Source organism: Medicago sativa, chromosome 8 (assembly GCF_051527215.1).
Source record: "Medicago sativa cultivar Bolivia chromosome 8, Bolivia_mono, whole genome shotgun sequence".
Classification (NCBI taxonomy): domain Eukaryota; kingdom Viridiplantae; phylum Streptophyta; class Magnoliopsida; order Fabales; family Fabaceae; genus Medicago; species Medicago sativa.
The window spans coordinates 85,711,740-85,736,653 of NC_140756.1; the positions used below are offsets into that span (position 1 = coordinate 85,711,740).

The 24,914-nt window shown below is 38.4% G+C and overlaps 1 protein-coding gene across 2 annotated transcripts; it reads right to left on the reverse strand.

Annotated features, from left to right (window-relative positions):
- Positions 1-260: 260 nt before the first annotated feature.
- MFP2 (multifunctional protein 2) lies at positions 261-8,318 on the reverse strand. Of its 2 annotated transcripts, XM_085737744.1 has the most exons (18): positions 8,038-8,318; positions 6,846-6,917; positions 6,533-6,598; positions 6,396-6,449; positions 6,239-6,306; positions 6,078-6,159; positions 5,404-5,459; positions 4,807-5,109; positions 4,638-4,724; positions 3,516-3,690; positions 3,285-3,406; positions 3,001-3,164; positions 2,671-2,925; positions 2,470-2,591; positions 2,219-2,340; positions 1,940-2,088; positions 1,725-1,863; positions 261-603 (listed from the first exon to the last, which is right to left on the reverse strand). In XM_085737744.1, exons 1-18 carry the CDS (start codon positions 8,135-8,137, stop codon positions 568-570), a joined length of 2,172 nt encoding a protein of 723 aa, XP_085593870.1. In that variant the 5' UTR covers positions 8,138-8,318; the 3' UTR covers positions 261-567. The 2 variants fall into 2 exon arrangements, with proteins under 2 accessions (XP_085593870.1, XP_085593869.1); XM_085737743.1 differs by having other exon boundaries at positions 2,671-3,164.
- Positions 8,319-24,914: the final 16,596 nt, after the last annotated feature.

Sequence of the window (24,914 nt, forward strand, 5' to 3'; positions counted from 1 at the left end):
GCAAAAAAAAAAAGAATTTCCTCTGCATTAAAAATCAGGATGTCAGCCTGAGTTACTGAGTAACATAGTAAAGATAAAACAAGGAAGGAGAATCACATGTTTTGAAGAGAAAATCACAAGGATTGTTGCTCATAGATAGAACCTGCCTAATTATTAACTCAATTCCTGCAACTCATCTTGCTACTTGTTGCATTATTGACATTGCCATTATTAGTGGTCTGCAGCAATGCACCAGTAAACTTATGAGGAAACATAAAAAGAACTGAAACTGTATACTTCATTACATCTCCACGTACCACAATAACCATTTATTTAAACCAACAACTCAATACTTCCATTATTGGTGCTAGTAACAACAAACACAGCCAAGGGCTGTAAGTGAAGAAACCTGTATAGCTGATCCTAAAGTACTTCTATTTCGACCAAGCAAATCTGCTGCAGTCAATTATTTTCTCATCAAACATTATTTAGATCTTTCACAAGTTTCAACTATATTCTTAGGATTTTGGAGAAAGAAAGGGGAAAAGAACACTTGATTAAGTAGTCATGTAATGCACTATTAGTATCCTACATCCGTGACTTAGCTTGCTCCACTGAGGCTCCCTGCAATAAACACAACAAATTCCATTAGAGAGCAACAGACCGTTTACTAGTATACAATTATCCATAGTGAAAGTGATATGATTTGTCTATAAAACAAAGTTCTCTGAGTTAAAAAAACCACACAGTAACCCCTTATTTTCTTATGTTATCTTTGTTTTCAAAAGGTCTCACTTGAAACAATAATTATCTTAAACTTGTATGCAGATTAATCATACATAAAGGAAAAATTAAACAAATTAATCTTACTACTAGCATGTTATTCAAGGTCTTTTAAAATAAAGATACTAAATAAAAATAAGCTATCTTTACTAGTCAGAAGAATGAGTGTGCTGTTAAGATGAAAACAAGGAGTGGTTATTTACTTTATCCCTCGAAGGGTCGAAGGCATGTAAACATTTGTATACAAGGTCTCACATGTGCAGATGCCCCACCCCACCCATTGGGAGATCCTAATTCAAATGAAAGGGAGTGACTAAATTTATATGCTCGCAAAGTATCTTGTCCGTAATTCATGTCGGAATGGGTAACAATGCTTCATGCTTCTATGGCTCTTCTCAACACACATCAGATCTCTTAAGACAAGGCTCTATCACCTTTTCTACAATAGGAGCTATCCCAACTTTTCCTTTGACGAATGTTTCCTATCTTATCTCTTGTAGCTATCCATTTATCGTCGTAACATTTAATACAAGGATAATAAGACAAATTAAACTAAGCCTTATAATTAGAGGGATTTGGTCGACATCAATTCTACTTGCCAAGGATTTAAAGAATCATTAATTTAAATAAAGGAAATGGATTTAGCCTTTATTTTAATCAATACTATAGAATAATAGTACCAAGCATAGCTGTATGTTTTATCAGACAAATTTCATCAATACAAGTGCGGTTTGTCAGTGAAGTGTCTTGTCGGTCGGAAAATTACTTTGCTAAACAAGAGTATATTTGCTTGAGTTAAATATTAGCATATCACTCTAGCAAGATCCGCAGTTGAAAATTACAATTAGTAGGTAGTCCTACCCAGCCAGTGACCAATTGATAATATAGTTGGCTAATGAATCCTAGAATAGCACGACAAGCATGTATGCATAAACTGAAATAAACAAGCATAGGTTACTAACCAGAGGAATTCCTTTCGCAGCTCTTGCAGCCAAGTAGGCACAAGGCTTGAAGAACGGTCCATACAACTCTGACCATTTCTCCAATCTTGAATATATGTATTTAGATCCAAGAGAGTCGGCCCAGAATATGATACCTCCCCTGGAGAATTTCAATCCCAAAATTATGAACAATTATGAAGTTTAGGAAAACATGCCAAATAATTTCCAAGACAAACCTGTAAGGTGGAAAACCCATTCCCATGATAGCAGCAATATCAAGATCTGCTGCTTTGACTACAATACCTTCATCGAGGACACGACAAGCCTCATTCACCACAGGAAAGAAGATCATCTCAATGATGTCCTTCTCTTGTAACTTGACAAGCTGTCCATATTCAGATCCACAGCATCAGATCCGGTGGAATTTACCGTTAAAATTTACTTTAAATTTTGTTTCCTCACTAGTCACTAGCCAAAAAATATGGCACGGATTATGAAAAGAAGAATGAAAATACCATTGGATCAACGGAGACACCGGAAATGCTCCTAGCTTTCTCAATAAATTTCTTTAATTCAGGGTCAGGACTGGCCTTGCGTCTATCATCATACAAATAAAAGCCTTTTCGAGTTGTTTCGCCTGTTAGAAGCAAGTGTTATATAATGTGAGTCAGTGAATTATTTAGTAGAAAAACACCAGGGAATTTATTTTAACAGGTTATATTCCACAGTTATATCTTCAAACTAATGCAGAGTTTATCTTCTTTACCAGCCCTCTTATCCTCTTGCAAAAGAGGGATAAGCATTGATTTATAAGTTCGCTCAGGAAAGTTCTGAACAAATTGGGAGCCGGTTGCAACCGCCACACCGAAACCAACAAGGTCACACAATCTGCATTAGTAAATATGTTACAAACTAGACCTTTCAGGAAGTAGCTGTGGGTATCAAGAACTTATCCAGGCATTAATACCTTAAAGGCCCCATGGGCATTCCAAATTTGGTTACTGCTTTATCAATTTGGTAAACATCTGCGCCACGTTCAACAAGCAAGAGAGTTGCTTGTGTATATGGGAAGAACACCCTATTAACAGCAAATCCTGTACAGTTTCCAACCACCACCGGAGTTTTCTTTATCTTCTTTGAAATATCTAACAAGTCAACTATTACTTGAGGAGATGTCCGCTTGGTACGTACAATCTCCAGAAGTGGCATAACATGTGCAGGACTGCAGAAACACAAGTCAAATTCAGTTAGAAAGACACAGCAGCGGGAAAAATATTTAACAAATACAGGATACCACCTGAAGAAATGGGCTCCAATAATTCGATCTTGAGACTTGGTCTTTTCTCCGATCAGGTCCAAGTCAATTGTGGAAGTGTTACTACCAAGTATACAATGAGGTGGACAGTACTTTTCAAGATCAGCAAAGATTTGTTGCTTCAAGGAAACATTCTCAATAACAGCCTGCCCAAATATGAAGCACAAACAGATTATACTCTGCTGAAGATTTAGATAACATATAACCATGACGTAAATGAATGTCAAACTCAATAGGCAAATTTATATGCGAGTTCATTCTAGCACCTCTATCACCATGTCTACATCTCTGAAGCTATCATAGTCGAGGGAACCTTTGACAAGAGAGAATGCCTTTTCAAATCTTTCCTGGGTTAAATTACCTTTCTTAACACGGCTCTGTAGGTTTGCTGCACAAAAAGGAAAAAACACTACATGAGAAAAGCACAACTTATTTCTTAATCAAAGGTAAAGTGTGATAGTGACTAGGGAAAGCCATCTGATGTAGTTTGTTCTCACCTTTAATCCTATTGATACCAGCATCCAAGAATTTTTCATTTACTTCTTTCAATATGACAGAATAATTACTAAGTATTAAAGCTGTTGCTATTCCAGAGCCCATTAGTCCTCCACCAAGGATGGCAACCTTCTTCACGGATCTTGGAACCAGACCACGATCAGTAACCCCAGGCACCTGTTCAAGCCAAGAAGTATTGAGAAATTCATATCTACAGAATATATACAAAAACTCAGTACACAAAATCAGGCTAGTGCTTATTTAAAAACACTACTTTGAAATTTAGATATGCATTATAGGCACAGATTCAAGATGGGATTCACAAATTTCAATATTTAAAATTGTAAACAGAATTATAGAAATGGTGCAAACATTACCATTTTGAAACGAGATACAGCCTATTCACACCAGGCCTAAGCATTGCAATCATTAATTATAAACTAATAAGTTACAAAAATTTATGAAGTTCATGAACAATTCTAAATCTTATTACTCAAATGATCTCACTTTCAACAGAAAACAAAATTTCATTCCTTTATATCAACTACCGTACAATTTAATATAGAAGGTCCTTTATGGGAAATAAAAGGCCAAATTCAGTTCTTGGCCATAACTCTCCTATATATCCACCTGGTTTTATAGCCCCAAGTTAAGAGATCAGACTCAGTCCCAAGTATATTCCCTACATATATAATCTGGTGTTAAAGTAACCACAGCTCAATAAGAAGCTAAACTGAAGGCTTCAAAATATAGAAGAACAAAAATTCCCTGTGGCTTAATTTGCAAATTGTGCTCCACAGGGGCTAGGGGTGACCTTTACCTGCAGTGCAGGGATTTGAAATCCACCAGAAGCACTTTGTGGTCAGGCTAATCCAAACCTTAGGCAGAGACTAGTTCCACAGTCAACGGGGGTGGTGGGAATTCATCATATCTTTATTTAACATAAGTAAAAGTAAAAGGATTGAAAAACGAGTTAAATATTATTTCTTTCCAAAACTCCTATGTATAAGTTCATATTGTTTTTTAAGCTAGAACAATAAACACCATATTCTTCTTTATTGCAGAGATATTTTCCCACTTGAAGGGGAAGAAATGTGTAAAATTAAGACACAACTTCAACAAACCTTAGATGTTCCTCTTTGAGCAAAAAATATGTGAATTAAGCTTTTGCAAGTATCTGATTGTACCAGTGCGTCAAATGCTTCAGCTTCCTTCAAAGATCAAAAACAATGTCATGCATGTTTCTGAAAAGTAATATGAAATGAAAAATTATATACTAGAGACAGATATAACCTTCCAGAGACCAGCACGGGGACCAGACACTATTCCTGCTTCAATAACATCAATGCAAACCAGAGGATGCTTGAGATTGGGAGCTTGTTTTCGAGCTTGGGCACGTGCGAATTTCAAAATCTCTCTAGCCTCCCCAAGTGGTTCTATTTTTTCAGTCTTGTAAAGACTGGCAATCCATGGTCGTCGACAGTCCAAAATATCCAGGGCCCACTGGCGTGCAGTGTTCAACAACTGATCAGGTGACACCAAACCATCTACAAGCCCCGAACTAAAAGCATCCTTCCCTTTCACTGGCTTGGAAGTCTTAATTTAGAGAAAGAAAGAGGAAAAAATTAATTGAAAATTGTTGGACAGCCATGTCTTAGTCACAACTCTCAAATATTTTCTGTAAAATGAAAAATGCAACTGCATTCCAAATGGAGAACTGAACCAAAAACCTGTCCTGTTTAATGAAATTTGAACATAGAACAGTCAATATATGGTTTGGTTTATTGCCAAGTCCAACCACGAAATTGGATAGATCCGGTTTTATTTCAGTTCTTCATATTCAACAGAATCACAAAATTATATTTAAAGAGAGTAAAAATTGTGGCATACCAACATCATTTCAAGTGCCTTTGTCAGACCAACAAGACGAGGAAGTCGCTGTGTTCCTAAGACAATTTACAACCCAAGGTTAACATTACTAGGGAAAAAAATAAATAAAAAAACAGTTATCCATAGGACATCCACTGCTACTCATGGTCAAACTTCTCTCTGTTTTTATTGCTTTTTTCAAATTATTTGATGTCTATTTAACATAAGAATCATGGTATCAAGCCATCACCTCAGGTACGAACTTTGACTTAGTATAATAATCAAAATTTAAAAGCATATGCCTATAAAATTCGAACATCAAATGAGTTTCCTCGGTGACCCGGTCATTCAACACATCATCCAGTAGCAGTTTACATGTAAGTTCATAAAACAAGGAATAAACAAAAGGAAAAAGTCATATGTATAGAGACTAATGCAAAATAAGTCATAAAAGTTGATCATGATTTTTCATAGTTACCTTAAATCGTTAAGGATTAAACTTAAAGATTTATGATGTGCTGTTCTGGAAAAATATCCCTCCTTATAAAAACATTGCTAATAGCGTAAATGACGATTAAGTGATAAGATCTCATTTCAATTGTTTGCTCAATATCTTAATACACTCAATTTAAATTTGCACACAAAAATATAAGTAGACTTGATGAAAATAGAGAGTAATGAGTTCAATCTATTACCTCCAAATCCAGGAATTATCCCAAGCTGAAGTTCAGGCAGACCTAGTTGAGCAGTTGCAGTTGATAATCGTGCGTTGCATGCCTATATTAGAGAGAACTGGTAATATTTTGTTGAAAATAATGAAAGAAGTTTTTTTTTCTTAACAGTTAGTGATTCTTACCATTGCAACTTCTAAGCCCCCACCCAAGGCAAGGCCATCAATGGCAGCAACTGAGGGTTTCTTTGCCGCTAAAAAATGAAATAAATTGATTCAATGATTCAGCATAGCACAAAATGTTAAATGAATTGTAAATAAAAAATTGATGAAAATCAAATACCTTCTATTGTATCAGTGATGATTTCGATCGATATCCACCCAGGTTTTGGACGCTCTGTATGAATGTAGGGGAAAGAGTTAGTATGAGCTTAACTACATTTGAAAGACACCACTCCACTCGAAAATAAATTGAAGTACCTTTTGACTCTTGAAGACCACCAAATGCAGAAATATCAAAACCTCCAGAAAATTTTCCCTTTGCACCTAATAAAGGAATACAAGATTCAGCTATACGCTACAGCTATAAACAAGTTGACCGAGATTATCTCTGGAGAAGCACACAAGTAACTAGATGTTTCATTTTCTTTTCCTTCTTAATATATCATCTTAGTTCTTATCTAATTACTAAGTCGATCTCATAAAATTGAATATATTTAAATGCAATCCCTTCGCAATTTTTTGAACAGTATCCAACTTGAAAGTTGTTCAATTCAAAAGCACATCGCAATACCTGTAACAACAATTGCCTTGACGTCATCTCTTTGTATAGCCTGATCAAAACTCTCCTTTAAACTTCGCAATACTGGCAAGAGACATGAACATAAATGAGCAACATAGTATAATCCTAAGTAATAAAAAGCAACGTATGAAGAAAATAGAAAATGACACTGAAAATTCTGGACAATGAAATATTGTGGTTTCACGGCATACTGCGGTATTTGGAATTTCACACTATCACATGCTCAAAATTTAGAAACATCAAAACTGAAAGCGACAATGTAATCACCAAAGTTAACTTCAATGGACATTATTAGAGAAAGAACAAATTGAATAAACTACAATTTACTGTAGCCGTGATTATATTTGGATATAAATGTGAGACACACAAAAATTCAACTCTACATCCTCTGTTGTCAATCGCCATCCACCTCATTCATTAAATAATAGAATTACACAAACGAGCAAAAGAAAATGAACAAACAAAAATGTTTCTTAATTTCGATGCTATAAACAAGAAAAACAACATCAGTGTATTGTTGGAAATTGGAATTAGCATCATTAATCTATTTATAACTAATTGACTTTTTATGCAAGGAAGCCAAAAACACATCAAGTTGTATAGTATCTTATAATACTCTTAGGCCCTGTTTGGATAAACAACTTATTTGCAGGTTATAACACAGACGCTTATCATGATAAGCACTTATGTATAAGTTATTTCTATAGCAAAAGATAAAATGAAGTTAAATTGTTTTCACGTAAGCTGTATGTTTTCATAAGCTTTCTTGGAGAACTTAAGACAATAAGCTGAAAACAGGCAATGAACAATGTCATAAGTTGCTTTCATAAGTGATTCCGATAAAACTTATGTAACCAGATCCATTCAAGCTCATCTTTTCCTTTTAATTTTTTGAACCTTTTACATGAAAACCAAAGGGAATACCTGTGTAGCATTTTCTTATATCTATAATAAAATAATGATTTTCTTCATTCATAATAATATCATTTCTTTCTTTTGAGATCAATTCAATATCATATTATTGTTGTGTATAATATCCGTTCTGCAAAATTCAAATTAAAAGAATGATGAATTTCACCTCAGCGACATAGATGGATGATAAACACCGCCTCAATTATTCATGATAATTTGCACGTGAAGAAGAAAATGGAAGAAGGAAAATGAGGAATGAAAAGTAGTATACCATCAAAGGAGAGAGAATTGACGGGAGGATTGATGATGGTGATGATGGCAACTCCATCAGCTCCAACATTCATAACCGTGTGCCCTTTTCTGCTACTCATTTTGATTTTGATTTTGATTTTGATTTTTGATCTAAGATGCAAGTACGTAACTAATAAGAATTGAATGCGATGAAAATGCTTTTGTTTTGGTTTTTAGAGATTCAAGTTTGATTTGAAGGAAGAGAACAAGTGTCGTGAACGGACCATTCACAGTGACTATTATCAACTACAATTCAGGAACAACGTATACACATATAACATCATATTTATATTACTATAATTCCATTTTTCGAAACTCGGTATTATCTTAATATCCGTTATTACAATTTGCCCATACTTTGTTCATCCGCAACTCTACACGCGCTTCTCACCCCGTGTTGTCCACTCTATCCATTTTCTTCTTCTTTTATGGGTTTCTAAACTGAACATAGATACTCCTTCAAAAAAAAAAAAACTGAACATAGATACATTTTTTTACTGTCAATGTTAGTATTGTTATTTTAGATTAACGTGTTTTAAATCCATTTGAGTGAAATTTGATCGAAGATTGAGCTGTGAACGCATGGTGGAGGGTGGAGGGCGGAGGGAAATCTTTTAAAAAGAGTGATGTATCTACTAGAAACACATGTATTTCACAACCTAACGGTAATTTATAAGTAATATTGCATTGCTTAGAAATAAAGATAATGGTAGTTTATAAACAACATTCATACCTCTCAATCTAATTGTGCATCTTTTATAAACAATAATGATAGTTTATAAATTCTATGGTGAAGTTATGATAATTAATGACCTTTTTAATGAAGTTAAATAGTCTATCATTGAGTATTTGTGTATTTAATACATGTCACGTCAGATTATATGGTCTATTGAGCATTTGCCCATAAGGTGTATCATTATATCTTTACTTATTACAACTGTTTCCCTGATTAAATCAAAATTAAACAGATTCTCATTTGTGCACTAAGATTGAAATTCCCCTTAATTTTTTGTATGATGACTGATTTATAATATGGTAAAGTTTAGTTTTAGAGTGGTCCACCAGCAGGTCATTAGCTGACATGACATCGACAATTATACTAATGGCTAAACAAAGTGTCTTTTATTCTGCGCTTGTGTTTAAAAAGAAGAAAGAAAGGAAAGAATAAAAAACAAAAGAATAGATGAAGACAACCGAGAGATTAGAGCAATAGTTGACGTTCCTCGTCTAATTTCAAACGAGCAATTAATGTAAGACTTAATAGCAGTTTTAGCCCCCTATGTCTTAAGAAGTTACGATTTTGGCACCCTAACAAAATAAAATACAAAACCGCCCCCTAAGTATTGTCCCATTTGCAGTTTTGGCCCTGTTTTATCTTGGTTTTTCGGGTGTCAAACATTGATTACGTTTGAACCTTTTAAACCGGTGATATCTTATTTTTTCTTGGGAAGGGAAAAAGTAAGCAAAACCCTTGAGAATCGAGGTCCGGGAGTTGTTTTCGCTACGGGAAGGTGTTAGGCACCCATAACGACTATAGTATCCTATAGGAACCGTCTTTAATTTCTACGCGCGCGCTTTATTTTTAAATGCTATTTTGAAAGTGATATTTAAACCTAAAGTTTGCTAAGTGAAGAATTGGAGGGAGGAGAATGTGTTTGAATTTTTATTTTATTTGAATTGAAGGAATTTTGATTCCTTGCCTACGTACCCGTTTAAGGGATCAAATCCACCGTAGTTCTCTTCCAAAAATGTTTTTGTTTTTGTTGGTTGATTTTAAGTTTGAAAATTGGAATTTTGAAGAATAGAAAGAGAGGCCTCAAGGGCATGAGATTGTAAAAGGTGGGGGTTGAATTAGTCATTTGCAAAAGAAGTCAAATATGATTATTTTCATTGAATTTTTTATTAAGAAAATAAAGAGAAAATGCAAAGGAGTTCTGACTCCTATATTTTTTGGAAAAGGTTTTCAAGTGATGTTGTTCAAGTTTTTTGGAAAATTGATTTTCTCTAAGTATGAATCCTAGGCATACATCTAAACATACAATCCTAAACATACATCTAAACATGCATATTCTAGCTATATACCTAAAGTGAGGTGTGTGCATGTGTCGGTGCTTGTGTCGGTGTACATTATTAGAGTCCATAGTCCTTTACATCATTGGCCTAGATACATTCTATGGTCTTGCAAGAAATTAAAATTGCATAAAGGAAAATATTACAAAACTCCTAAGTATTACATTCTAGTTTTGGTGAAACTTAAAATGCAAGAAATAAGAGTGTAAGAAATAAAAGATGAAAATATGATATGAAATGCTATGGAAATGAGACATGAAACAAGAAAAGGTTAGTAACACATGATAATATCAAAAGAAATAAAGCAAGAAAGACACTATAGCACAAAGCATAGAAAATAACCCAACATAAAGGCAAAATGAGTGCAAACATGACTAAAATTTGCTCATAGAATGTAAGAGCCATATGACCTATAATTCTCACATTCCAATACATTTTTAAAGGTTTAGAATCAAATTTTGGAATAGGAATTAAGGCAACATGGTTAACTTGACATTTTGGAAGCAAGCTTAAGCATATTTGCATTATTTAACTACACCTCTAACTTGTAAGCTAAGTAACTAATCAAGATTCATACTCATGCATTAATACCAAACACAAACAGTAGCTAACACTCTATGAAATCAAGTGGTACAGGTCACAAATATTCATCAAGCAATTGGGATTAAAATCAAGCAAATTTTCATTCATTTTTAGCACAAAATATCACAAAAATAGTAAGAGAACCACCACATTATCTTTTACCAGTTTTTATTATGTAAAATTAACACTACAAGGTCACAAAATTACCAAGAAACACTCATGAATTTTTTTGGAATTTTTAAAGAATTTTTAGACACAAAACATATGAAACTTCACAATTTTTTTAGCAAAAATAGTAAACGATTAACAAGAAAATACCACACACTTTTTAATCAAAATTTAACATATGACAATATCACAAAAAAATATCAAGAAAATGATCAAGAACACATAGGAAATTTTTTAGGAATTTTTGCTAGAATTTTTAGGCAAGGCAGTGGTGCAAAAAGCAAAACACAGTGTTAGAATAGTAAAAAAACAAGAAACAATGAAGTTGTAACGAAATAAAGGCCCAAGCCCAAGGTTAATGCTGGGTTTGGATCATCCAAGTGCCTCAGAGGCGTTGGATTGATCCAACACCACCAAAACCCTAGATCTAAGGGCTAAAAACACGCAGATCATGGTAAGGGAAAGCAGGCACACTGAACAGGCAAATCTGCGCCGTACACGTCATCATCAAGTGAATCAAACGGTCAAGATCAAGGAAAAGGTTGAACCAAGGGTGAACCAGACTGGTTTATATGAACCGGTCCGGTTCACCTCTTATATATACTAGAAGCCGGTTTATTCATCACAATCCACCTCTCTTTCTCTTTCTACACCCAAGGCTCTCTCTTCTCTCTAGTTGCAGACCGATCAGAGAAGGATCGGAGAAGACGATCGGAGCGAGCTCTGGTGCGGTGGTTCGCCGGTGGCGCCACCGTACCGGAGCGTTTTCTTATAACTTTTCTACATCAAACTGCTCCTCGTGTTCTCCTCTATCCATTTCTGAAGCTAGTTTTTCGAAATAAACGAAGCAACGCCCTAGATCTACAAGAATCCAACCGAACAAAAATTTCCAGTAAACAAAGAGAGAATAGGAAAGGACTTACCTCGAATTTGATTTGGAGACTGGAGATGAAACGAGAAGAAAACGTCAAGGATCCTTTGGATCTTGCGAAGTGTAGACCGATCTCTTTCTTCTTCGTGCTTCTAGCTTTTGTATGATTCACGAATTACCGTTTTGACTTGGTTCTGATTCTTTCTTTCCCCTATTCCTTCGATTCGAAGTTGTTCCGTTGTTTTTGCTTCGATTTGTTGGAGTTCTGGTGCTTGATTTTGTGGCCGCAGAAACTGAGATTGGAGTTCGTGAATTGTTGTTGTGTATGGACGATTCACGAATTGTTTTGGTGTTGATGTGACTTCTGTGAATTCGGTGATGATGATTTGTGTTCTTGAATTTGTTACTGCTTGTGATTTTGTGCAGGTGACGTGAATCTGAAACTAGAATTCTGGAACTTTTGGTTGAGCTTGAAGATGAAGATTCATCTTCATCCTTCAATGTTCTTCGATTTTTCCAGAATTTGTTATTGGATCTTGCGGTTTTGATTCGTTTTGGGTGGAGAGAGAAAAAGTAAAGGTGTTTTTGATGAGTTGTAATGTGATGAATGGATCTGTTGAATGTTGACCATTGAGTCAGCTTTTATAGCTGATGTGTAACTGCTTGGACCTGTTAGATGATGACATGTGGCATAACTTTGTAACAAACTTTTGTGGACAAATGAGAGCTTGACACGTGGCACCTGGACTAATGACTTGGACAATTAAGGACTAAAATGCAAATTTTAGGAATTTAGGACTAAAAAATAAAAAGTAAAAATAAAATGAATTAAAATTGGTAATTTGGAAAATAACGTAAAGTGAAACGATTAAAATTGACAAAACGGACTAAAACGAACCAATGGCCTAAATGAGGTACTTTAAAGTAACCTCTCTCTGCCGAAATTTCGTGTGAAATGACCAAAATGCCCCTGGGGCTAAAACGACTAAAAAATGACTTAGATGCAATTTTAAAATGGATTTTTAACAGGGAATCGAAACAAAAGTTTATTTAAACCAACTTGAAAGACTCAGAGGCAATTTTTAAGATTTGAACAGAGCTTTGACACTTGAAAAGACTAAAATGCCCCTAGGGGCAAAACTGACTCAAAATGACTTCAAATGCAATTTTTAAAATGGATTTTGACATAGAATGAAACAGAGACTTATGCAAACCAATTTAAAAGACTCAAACAATTTTTCAAGGCTTAAAATGAGTTGAATGCAGGAAATGACTAAAATACCCTTCTATGTGAATTTTGCAAATAGAATTGAAATAAAATGCAGAGAAAGATGCAATTGATCAGAGACAGTTCACATGACTTGTAATAAAAGAAAAGAAGAATTGAACAAGTATTTTTAGGTCCAAAATTAGGGTATAACAACTGCCCCTATTTAAGTTTCTTTGCCCGGAGAGTCAAGAGACGAAGTCTTAGAGTTGACGGGACGAAGATACTTAAATATTAACATTTGCACTGCTTTTGGACATAAAAATACGCTTTCAGATTTTCAAAAACATGAATGCCATGCAGTACTTTGATTATGAATGCAAGACAAACGACTGGAGTCTATGGAACATGTCATGTCACTGGGGATTCAAGTGGACATTGACAGGGTAGACAAACCAGGGGATAGAAAATAAGGTACAAGCTGTTCTTTGGGTCGAACTAGCCACTTGACCAAGGGATGCAAGACAAGAGATAGGTTCAAGCTATTCTTGGGATCGAACTTGGCACTTGACCAGAAACATAGACATATAGGCAGATACAAGCTGCTCTTTGGATCGAACTTGACACTTGATTGAAGATACAAACAGATAGGCAGACACAAACTGTTCTTTGGATTGAACTGGCCGTTTGGCTGGAGACATAGACAAAAGGGTAGATACAAACTGTTCTTTGGATCGAACTTGCTTGTTGGATTATCACCACATCATGTCAGTAGGTGCAAACTGTTCTTTCAGATCGAACTTGCCGTTTGACCGATAACAAAGCATAAGCTGGGTACAAACTGTTCTTCAGATCGAACTTGTCGTTTGTCCGGAAGTATAGGTATATAAGCAGGTACATGCTGTTCTTTTTGATCGAACTAGCCACTTGACCAGTAACAAGATATGTTGGAAGTCTGATTTGTCAAGATACCTATTGAGGATAAATTGTCATTGACTTGGTTTGAAGATAAACATGACCATTTTTGTTGGCCCAAAAGCAAATTGAGAGTAAATTGACGTTGATTTGAATTGAAAGTTGACATTGAAAGAGAGATTGAGAATTGAGATTGATCAGAAACATAGACATTGGATTGGAGATTGGAAATTGGAAGAGACATTGGAAATTGAAATTGGATTGAGACATAGACATTGACATTGGATTGGAGAGTTGCACTTGACATTGAGATTGGACTGGAATTGAATTGAGAATTGAAATTGACATTGACATTGAGATTGGATTGAAATTGGAGATTGACATTGAAATTGAAACTGAGATTGCTTCGAATTTGACATTAAATTGAAATTGAGATTGGAAATTGCTTCGAATTGACAATTGAAATTGAAATTGAGATTGGAGATTGCATCGAATTTGACAGTTGAAATTGAAATTGAGATTGGAGATTGCATCGAATTTGACAGTTGAAATTGAAATTGAGATTGGAGATTGCATCGAATTTGACAGTTGAATTTGAATTTGACAGTTGGAATTGAAATTGAAATTGAAATTGAGTTTGACAGTTGACATTTGGATTGAATTTGACAGTTGGGAGTTGGATATGCAACATGTATGTATGGTATAGCAAGATTATTGGATGTATGAGCACATAAAAATGCATGATCATGCATGTATGAATGCTTGAAATGCATGATTGGTTTGTAATTTGACAGAGAAATTTCACAAGGGCAGATGAGACATTGGAAGATTGGGCACGTAGTAGCTCGTGCTGCAACATATTCACAGGGGAAAACCTCTTTGGAGAGACCGTCGTTGAGGGACGTATCGAAACCATAGCTGAGGGCAATATAAACTTATAGAGGAGGGGAACCTTGGAAGATTCTTGGATACAGGTCGCCGTTGCTAGGCGTGTCAGTGCTGGGTAAACATTGGATGTTCGCATCTGTGGTCAATGCTTTTATTTCGTTTTCATTCTTTCATTTTTCATTTTCAAACCCCATTTTTGCCTGAACCGCCCTTTCGGGTTTTCGATTCACCGGGGAGTAAGATTCTTTTCATTGCCCCATTTTTGCCTGAATTGCCTTCATAGGTTGTCGATCAGCGGGGTGCTCATTTTTTGCCTAAGCCGCCCTTTCGGGTTTTCAACTTAGCGAGCTTTTCATTTGTATTTTTTCATTTTTCATTTTCATTCTGTTTTTTCATTCTTGCCATTGACCACAGATCATCCTGGGGAGTAACCTGCTTGTAACATGTATTGAAATAGACATTGACATTCATTTGTTCATGCATGTTTCATTGAGATGTACCCTATTGCTCAGGTTTGTTTTCAAAATAGACAGAAAGAGATTTTTCAATTTTCAAAAATGCTTGTTTCAGATATTGACATTATCAAATGGAAAAGAAATATTTTGTATATATATTATTGAAAATAGAAAGAAAAATGGAGTTTCAAACAATAGCACATGCTCAAATTGATGTAGAAGAGTGAAAGTCAGCCAAAGGCATGACTTCACGGATTTACAAAGCTTGGAAAATGGTAATTTTATTGGTTGATGATACATTGAACACGATGACCGCTACATTTCATAGAAATTTTGAATTCACAAGCACAGAAGCTTCTGATGAAGATGATCATTGACAGTTGCAGATGCCCAAAGGGGTGATGGTGATTTGCCAGATATAGTTACTTGTCTTTTATCAACCTCATTTTTGCATGAACCGCCCTTTCGGGTTTTCGGCTCATCGAGGCGCTCATTCTTGCCTGAGTTGCGTACATTCTCAGCGAGCTTTTTCATACTCATTTTTTTTTGTCCCTAACTTTTGCCTGGATCGCCCTTTCGGGTTTTCGATCCACCGGGAAGCGTATTTTTGCCTAGGCCGCCCTTTCGGGTTTTCGACCTACCACGCTGTTCTTTTCTTTCTAGACAAAGTATTTCTTGACTATATCGGCATTAACAGGATTTGGAAGCTCAACACCATCCATGTGTGTAAGAATCAAAGCACCTCCAGAGAAAGCCTTCTTGACAACATAAGGACCTTCATAGTTAGGAGTCCACTTGCCCCTTGGGTCGGGTTGCTGGCTTATCCTTCTTTTCAATACAAGTTCGCCTTCCTTGAATTCTCGAGGTCGGACTTTCTTGTCAAAAGCATTCTTCATCCGCACTTGGTACAACTGTCCATGAGCCATAGCATCCATACGTTTCTCTTCAATCAGATTCAATTGATCGTACCGACTTTGGCATCATTCAGCCTCAGTTAACTTTGCCTCCATGATCACTCGAAGAGATGGAATCTCCACTTCCAGAGGGAGAACTGCTTCCATACCATATACCAAAGAGAAAGGAGTTGCTCCGGTTGAACTGCGCACTGTAGTACGGTAACCATGCAAGGCAAACGGTAGCATTTCATGCCAGTCTTTGTAAGTAGTGACCATTTCTTCTGAACAATCTTCTTGATGTTCTTGTTAGCGGCCTCAACGGCACCATTCATCTGAGGTCTATAAGGAGAAGAGTTGTGATGTTCAATCTTGAATTCTTCACATAAAGCTTGCATCATGCTATTGTTCAGATTGGAACCATTGTCAGTGATGATCTTGTTGGGAACACCATATCGACAGATGATGTTATTCTTGATAAACTTGACAACCACTTGCTTGGTCACATTTGCATAGGAGGCAGCCTCAACCCACTTGGTGAAATAGTCAATTGCCACTAGAATGAAACAATGTCCATTGGAAGCTTTTGGTTCAATTCTTCCGATCATGTCAATGCCCCACATAGAGAAGGGCCATGGGGAAGATATAACATTGAGGGCATGTGGAGGCACATGAATCTTGTCAGCATAGATTTGACATTTGTGGCATCTTTTGGCATGTTTGTGGCAGTCACGCTCCATAGTTATCCAGTAATAGCCAGCTCTTAACAACTTCCTTGACATGGTGTGACCCGAAGCATGGGTCCCAAAAGTACCGTCATGTACATCATGCATCAATTTCTCAGCTTCTTGTTTGTCAACACACCTCAACAAGACCATGTCATAGTTCCTCTTGTATAGGATTTCTCCGTCCAGAAGGAATCTACTAGCCCATCTTCTCAAAGTCTTTTTATCCCTGTTGGAAGCACCAGGTGGATATTCATGATTTTGCAAGAACTGCTTGATGTTGTGATACCAAGGCTTTTTATCATTCACATCTTGATCAGCCTGATCTGGCATATTTTCAATAGTAAACACATGAGCGGGTCTGTCAAGACACTGTACTTTGATTACGGGCACGTCGTTCCAGTGATTCACACGAAACATGGAAGACAGAGTAGCAAGAGCGTCAGCCATCTGATTTTCATCCCGAGGGATGTGGTGCAGCTCGACCTTTGTAAAGTATGTCAACAGACGTCTTGCATAGTCACGGTAAGGGATCAGCTTCTCATGATGAGTCTCCCATTCACCTTTTATCTGATTGATAACAAGTGCAGAATCTCCATAGATGTCAAGGTGCTTAATTCTCAGGTCAAGGGCTTCTTCAATGCCCAAGATGCATGCTTCATATTCAGCTATGTTGTTTGTGCATTCAAAGGTTATTCGAGCGGTGAAAGGAATGTGGTGCCCCTGCGGAGTTACAATGATGGCCCCAATTCCTTTACCATAAGCATTAACAGCACCACCAAACACCAATCCCCATTTGCTATTGGGGTCCGGCCCTTCATTGATCAGTGGTTCTTCACAGTCTTTTGCTTTCAGATACATAATCTCTTCATCAGGGAAGTCAAATTTAATTGGCTGGTAATCATCAAGAGGCTGACAAGCAAGATGCTCAGCAAGGACACTTCCTTTGATTGCTTTCTGAGCTTTGTACACAATATCATATTCAGACAACAACATTTGCCAACGCGCAATCTTTCCAGTAACAGCAGGCTTTTCAAAGATGTACTTGATTGGATCCATTCGGGATATCAACCAAGTTGTATGATTCACCATATAATGACGCAGGCGTTTGGCAGCCCAAGCTAAAACACAACAAGTCTTTTCAAGCATCGTATACCGAGTCTCACAGTCGGTGAACTTCTTGCTCAGATAGTAGATAGCATGTTCTTTCTTACCAGTCTCATCCTGTTGACCGAGAACACAACCCACTGAATCATCTAACACTGACAGATACATAATCAAAGGCCTTCCTTCCACGGGCGGGACAAGGATAGGTGGTTCCAACAGGTATTCTTTAATGCTATCAAAAGCTTCCTGACATTCATCATTCCATACAACAGGCTGATTCTTTCTGAGCAATTTGAAAATTGGTCCACAAGTAGTGGTCATGTGAGATATAAATCTTGAAATGTAATTCAGACGTCCGAGGAAACCTCTGATTTGCTTCTCAGTTTGAGGGGCCGACATCTCTCTGATGGCTCGGACTTTGTCAGGATCAACTTCAATGCCTCTTTGACTGACAATGAAGCCTAGCAACTTTCCCGATCTTACACCGAATGTACACTTGTTAGGATTCAATCGCAGCTTGTACTTTCTCAATCTTTCAAACATCTTTTTCAAATACACCACATGTTGATCTTCATCACTTGACTTCACAATTATATCATCAACATATACTTCAATCTCTTTGTGAATCATATCATGAAATAGAGTTGTCATACCTCTTTGATAGGTAGCACCAGCATTTATCAAGCCAAACGGCATCACTTTATAACAGAATGTTCCCCACGGAGTGATGAAGGACGTCTTTTCCCTATCTTCGGGAGACATTCGTATCTGGTTATAGCCAGAAAAACCATCCATGAAGGAGAACACTTTGGATTGAGCAGTACTGTCAACAAGCACATCAATATGAGGCAATGGGAAGTTGTCTTTTGGACTGGCTTTATTCAAATCTCTGTAATCAACACACATTCGAACTTTCCCATCTTTCTTTGGTACTGGTACAATGTTGGCAATCCACTCGGGATATTCAGCTGTCATGAGGAAACCCGCATCAATTTGCTTCTGTACTTCAGCCTTGATCTTAAGAGCCATGTCTGGACGAACCCTTCTCAATTTCTGTTTGACAGGAGGACATTCAGGTCTTGTCGGTATCCGATGTTCCACAATCTTGGGATCTAGACCCGGCATATCTTCATAGGACCATGCAAAGACATCTGGATAATCATGGAGAAGCTGAGTGATCTTCTTTTTCACCTCTGGCTCAAGTGCAGCACCAATCTTGATCTCTCGCTTGTTCTCTTCAGTACCCAGGTTGATAAGTTCAATCTCTTCCTGGTGAGGCTGAATGGCTCTCCTTTCTTGCTCAAGCAGTCGAGTGATCTCATACGGTATTTCTTCATTATCTTCCTCATCTTCAGCTTCATATACAGGGAATTCAAAATTTGGAGGAACCATAGGGTCACTGTGTTCAACGGGTTTATTATGGTTCAATATGCATAATATGATTGGGATGATTTTAGAAAAAATGTTTTTTCTATGCAGATTTTTTGAAATTAATAAGAAAATATAGATGTTTTGGTTTTTTCTGGCATTACCATTATTTCCAAGGAAAAGGCACTAAAAAGTGAAAAACAAAGAGTCGCGGAAAAGACGACAATTTTTTATTGATAACGGCAATGCCGAAACAAACACGCCCTTACAATGATATCACTTTCGCCTTGGGTAGAGCGAAAGGATTGTTATTTTGAAAACAAAGAAAACATGAGCAACAAGACACATTACATGGAAGCATGCATGACTAAAGGAACATCAATGGCCTTCCAATTTCTCACAGTGCCTCCTGATATAACAAATGTAGGCACGTAACTACTCTCATCAGTATCTTCAGCAATAGCATTGATGAACCCAGCACTGTAGAAAGTTCCTGTTGAAACGCCTGAAGTTGGGGAGAATCCAAGGCCCTCTTTACGCTTGTTTTCCAAGATCTGAATCACTTTGCCCCAGCCAGCAGCTTGCCCTGCTTGAACAGCCTTCTGGGCGTCCTTCAGTGAAGCCATAGCAGTACCAGCTCTTCGAGGCTCTGTTCCTTCAACAGTCAAGCCTTGAAATGACGTCCCTTCAGCGGACCCTGCTTCAACACAAGAGAAAGATGACACTTGGCTAACCAGATATGCTTCTTCACCATGCACAGTGACAATCTTACCGTTCTTCATGAACTTGAGTTTCTGATGCAAAGTAGAAGTAACTGCCCCAGCGTCGTGAATCCACGGCCTTCCGAGGAGACAGCTGTAAGACGCATTGATGTCCATGACCTGGAAAGTGATCTGAAATGTCTCGGGACCAATGGTAATTGGCAAGTCTACTTCCCCGAGAACATCTTTGCGAGATCCGTCAAAAGCTTTAACCAAGTAGCTGCTTCCCCTCAGAGAGATTCCATGATGGCTCAATTGTCTTAGTGTAGACTCGGGCATTACATTCAAGGAGGATCCAGTGTCCACCAGCACATTGGATATCATGTCAGACTTGCAGTGTACCGAGATATGCAGAGCCAAGTTGTGGTGTTTCCCTGCTTTGGGGAGTTCATCATCACCAAACCCCAAGTTGTTGCAGGCAGTAATATTACTCACTATCCCATCAAACTGATCCACAGAGACTTCATGATCAACATAGGCCTGTTCCAGTACCTTCATCAACACTTTCCTATGAGCTTCTGAGCTCAAGAGCAGAGACGAGATGGATATTTTTGACGGAGTTTGCAGCAGCTGGTCAACAATTTTATAGTCACTCTTTTTAATAAGCCTTAGAATTTCGTCCAGATTAGACTCTTCAATAGATGGGCCTGATGGGCCGGGGTTCTTGTCAATGGGAGGAGCAACTGGTGGAGTTATTGTGGCAATGGGTGTAACCACTTTCTTCTGGAATAAGGGTGGACGGACTTTTCCGCTTCTCAGGGTTGTAATTTCACTAGCAACGTTATCAACTGTAGCTGGGGATACCAGAGGCACCTCCACTCCATTCTCAATCATGGTTGCATTGTATTTGTAAGGAATTGCTTTGGTAGAGGCATAAGATACCGGGCCAGGTAATCTGATCACTAAAGGTTCAACATTCCTTGTATGAGATACACTTTCAACAGGAGAGTCATGAAACACTGGCACAATCACACATACATCACTGGCAATCAAGTGCTTGTCATCCATCAGGCTCTGAATATCATCTTGCACCAGACAACAACCCATAGGATTTTGGAGACATTCTGAACAAGAAGCATGATCGTGATTGAACAAAGAAGCTTGACAAAGCTTGGCATGTAGTGGTACCAAGGGAGTAACGACATTGCGGACATCCAGCATGGGATCCTCTTGAGGAACAGGGACTTTTTCGAAAGCCTCGATCATATTGACAGCAGCATGGTTTGGAAGTGGATTGTCAAGAATATGAGGAACACTATTTTCAAAAGTCAACCGTCCCTTTTCTATCAGATCTTTCACAATATACTTCAAAGCATAGCAACCTTCAGTATCATGTCTTTGAGCGCCTTGATGGAATTCACATGTAAGATCGTGCCGGAACCTGGGAGGCAAAGGATTAGGCGGAGGTTTGCCTGATCTAGTGACACAGTGTCCCTTAGCAAGTAAAGTTGGGAGCAGCTCAGCATACCGCATAGGTATTTGTGGGAAAGGAGGTTTGGGTCGGGGACCCTGTTGTTGCTGCTGTTGCTGTTGAGCAGGAGGCTGTTGTTGTACTTGTTGAGCAATGGCATTGACGGGTACTGGTGGTTGACCCGGTGGCAGAGGATATTGCTGGTAGAATGGCGGGAAGAAAGGATGTTGAGAGTACTGCATGTATTGATAGGGCAAAGGCATCTGAGTAGCAGCTACAGATGGGTTGGCAGATACCATCCCAACTTCAGATTCTTTCCTCTTATGGTGGCCATTACCGTACTTCTTTGGTGCACTGGCCGAGGATTCACCTTTCTCAAGAACAAAGATGCCTTCTCTGACAGCCTCCTCTAGACGAGTTCCCATAGTGACCATGTCGGAGAAGTTGTTTGGAGCAGAGACTATCATTCTTTCTTTATATTCTTTCTTCAGAGTCTTCAGGAATGTCTGTGTTAATTCTTCCTCATCAAGCCGAGGAGAAACACGGGCAGCTGCCCCTCTCCACCTCTGAGCATATTCACGGAAAGTTTCACCTGATTTCTGAGACAAAGACTTAAGAGAGTCCCTGTTTGGCTTCAGACGGGTATTGAACTCATAATGACTTTCAAAAGCAGCATCAAGTTCCTCAAAAGTATGAATATTGTCTTTGCTCAAACCAGTGTACCAATCTGCTGCATCTTCTGCTAGGCTGTCTTGGAAGCAGTGTATCATCAGTGCATCATTATCTGCATAATTGGCCATCTTTCGGACGTACCGAATGACATGGCTATGTGGACAGGAAGATCCGTTGTATTTGTCAAAATCTGGCACCTTAAACTTCTTGGGAATCTCAAATCGGGATACCAAGTGTAGATCACGAGCTTTAGCAGGAGCACCATTGTTTCCTCGGCTAGCCTTGACCTCACGGAGTTCTCCAGCCAATTCCCTTAACTGTCTTTTCATAGCTTCCATTGCGGGATCTTGTCCACGCGGAGTATCGACATCAATCACCTGTCGCACAGTGTGGACAATAGGGTCGGTAACAACAGTAGTCACCTGAGGCATAGCAGTGGATACGGGGATCTGTCCCTGACCGGCGACACCAGAGACACCAGCGGCAATATTAGGAGAATAGTAAGCCGAGAGGCCATAAGGACGGCCATTGGGCATAACAAACCGAGCATCGGTAACCACAGTAGACAGTGGGATAGATGGAATTGTTTCAGTAGCAGCTGGAATAGATGTGGCTGGTTGTTCTTGTGCAGCCAACAGAGCAGACATAGTGTCATGAGCCTTAGCCAAGTCTTCTTTCATAGCAGCCAATTCGGCACGGAGCTGAGCATTTTCTTCTTCAAAGTTAGCCATAATCCTTCTCTTGTGAAATCTTGTTTGATGAACTCTATCTGGTTGATAAACTTTGCGAACACGAGCCACTTTTCAGACTGCGGCGGACAAAACCAGGAGGCAATGAGCACGAGGGAAGTTTTTTGTGACCAATGAATGCATATGATGCATGAAATGTGTTAATGCGTATGCAAAAAAGACTCTTTTTGTGTTATCAAAGGGTTTTTAGACAAATTAGAAGTTTGTAAACATTACTAAACAACGATTAACATAAACGGGAAACAGACAACCAACATATAGTTTTACAAGACGATTCCCTTTGAAATGCTAAGCCAAGGGACAGACTTTGAAATGTAAAACAACATAGATAACTGGAAATAACAACAGGAAAAAGAAATCCTCAAGCATAGGAAATGGAAGCGTCATCCTCAGACTCAGACTCATAGCTGCAGTATCGTGCATAGAAGTCACGGGCACCCCTAGCCCTCTTGGAGTCTCTCATAAGCAACCTATCTTTCTCTTCAATCTCTCTCCTAGCCTTAGCTAACTCTTTCTTCAGTGTCAGGACCTCATGAGTCTGATGCTCATCCTTTCCATCCAAAGTCATGATCAAGTTCTCAGCCTCATAGTATCTAGCCCTCCACTGATGCTTCTCCCGACTCTCCATAGCTAGATGCTCCTGATACATCCCCTGGGTAGGTGGGAGTAGAGGCAAAGGCATGGTGGGAACAGATGCAGACACATATCTCATAGGGGGGTAAGGCATACCAATCTCCACAGCTTGGTTTATCACCCACTGTGTATAGGCCTCATGAGCAACACCGGACCTTACACCCATATGCTTCACCTCTTTCTTCCGAAGCTTGGACCAAGCTCCTATGAAATCCTCTCTTATGCCTGTGGGAGCATTGGAGTAGTGAAAGAAGTAAGGAGCTGTAGCAAAATTGATGGGCTTATCTTTCATCGGGAAACCAAATTGTCGCAAAGCAAGTTCCGGGTTATAGTTGATTCCACCCCGGGTACCAAGAAGAGGTACATTAAGAAACTTACCACCACCCAAGATGATTTCCTTAACTCTAGAAGCGAGAGTGAGCCAAATCACTTCATTAGGAGTGAGAGCCATAATCCTCTGTGAAATAGACCAATTCTCCGGATTGTCGTGGAAAGACTGCGGAAGGTGCGAAATAAACCACCTATAGAGGAGAGGCACACAACAAAGAATGTATCCACGACCTTTGTCGGAACGATCGTGAATAGCATGGTATGTGTCAGCCAGCAAAGTAGGAACCGAATTCTTGGAGTGGAAGATCATAATAGCATTCATGTCTACGAAGCCATCAAGATTGGGAAAGAGAATAAGCCCATAGATGAGAAGTGCAAGAATAGCCTCAAGAGTGTCCTGACAAGTGGTATTGAGGTTGGCTTTCCCAAGAAGGTACTCTGAAGTGAACCCTCGGCTGCGTGCCTTAGTGACAAGATTCTTGGAGACATCGGTGGTCTTGAGATAGAGATCTTTAGCAATAACCAATGGAGTAGGAGGATTTTCAGGTCCTGAGAAGGGTACCCCCTTAGAAATAGATAGACCCATCAAATGAGAATAAGCCTCTAGAGTAGGCACCAGCTGAAAGTCGGGAAAAGTGAAGCACCGATGCTCCTGATCATAGAATTGCACTAGAGTGTGCACAAGCTTCTCATCCACATTCGTCTGGAGAATAGTAAGTAAAGCCCCGTAACGACGTCGGAAACCAGTCGGATCCTCAACCTTGAGTGCCAAATCTCTCAAACTAGCCAAATCCACTTCCTTGAACTTGTAGGAATTAGTCCTCTTCATTCCTACAATGTTTACAAATTCAATTTGTCTAAGCCCTTCGATAACAATGCATGGAAAAAGGTTTATGCATGTATGCATGAATGCATGAATGCATGATTATGTTCAAGTTCAGAGAAAACATGGTGGGTTTGAAGTTCAAAGTCGAGGAGTCATGGGTGGACACGGCGTCCGGTGAAACTAGGGCTTTAGGATAATAGTAACCGGGTTCTAAAAAGGTTCCCAA

Coding starts and splice junctions, on each gene's coding strand:
- MFP2 (XM_085737743.1), bottom strand. CDS start 8,137: ATGAGTAGCAGAAAAGGGCACACGGTTATGAATGTTGGAGCTGATGGA. Junction 5,460..6,077: donor GATAATTCCTGGATTTGGAG/GTAATAGATTGA, acceptor AAATTGTCTTAG/GAACACAGCGACTTCCTCGT. Junction 2,089..2,218: donor GTGTCTCCGTTGATCCAATG/GTATTTTCATTC, acceptor GAATATGGACAG/CTTGTCAAGTTACAAGAGAA.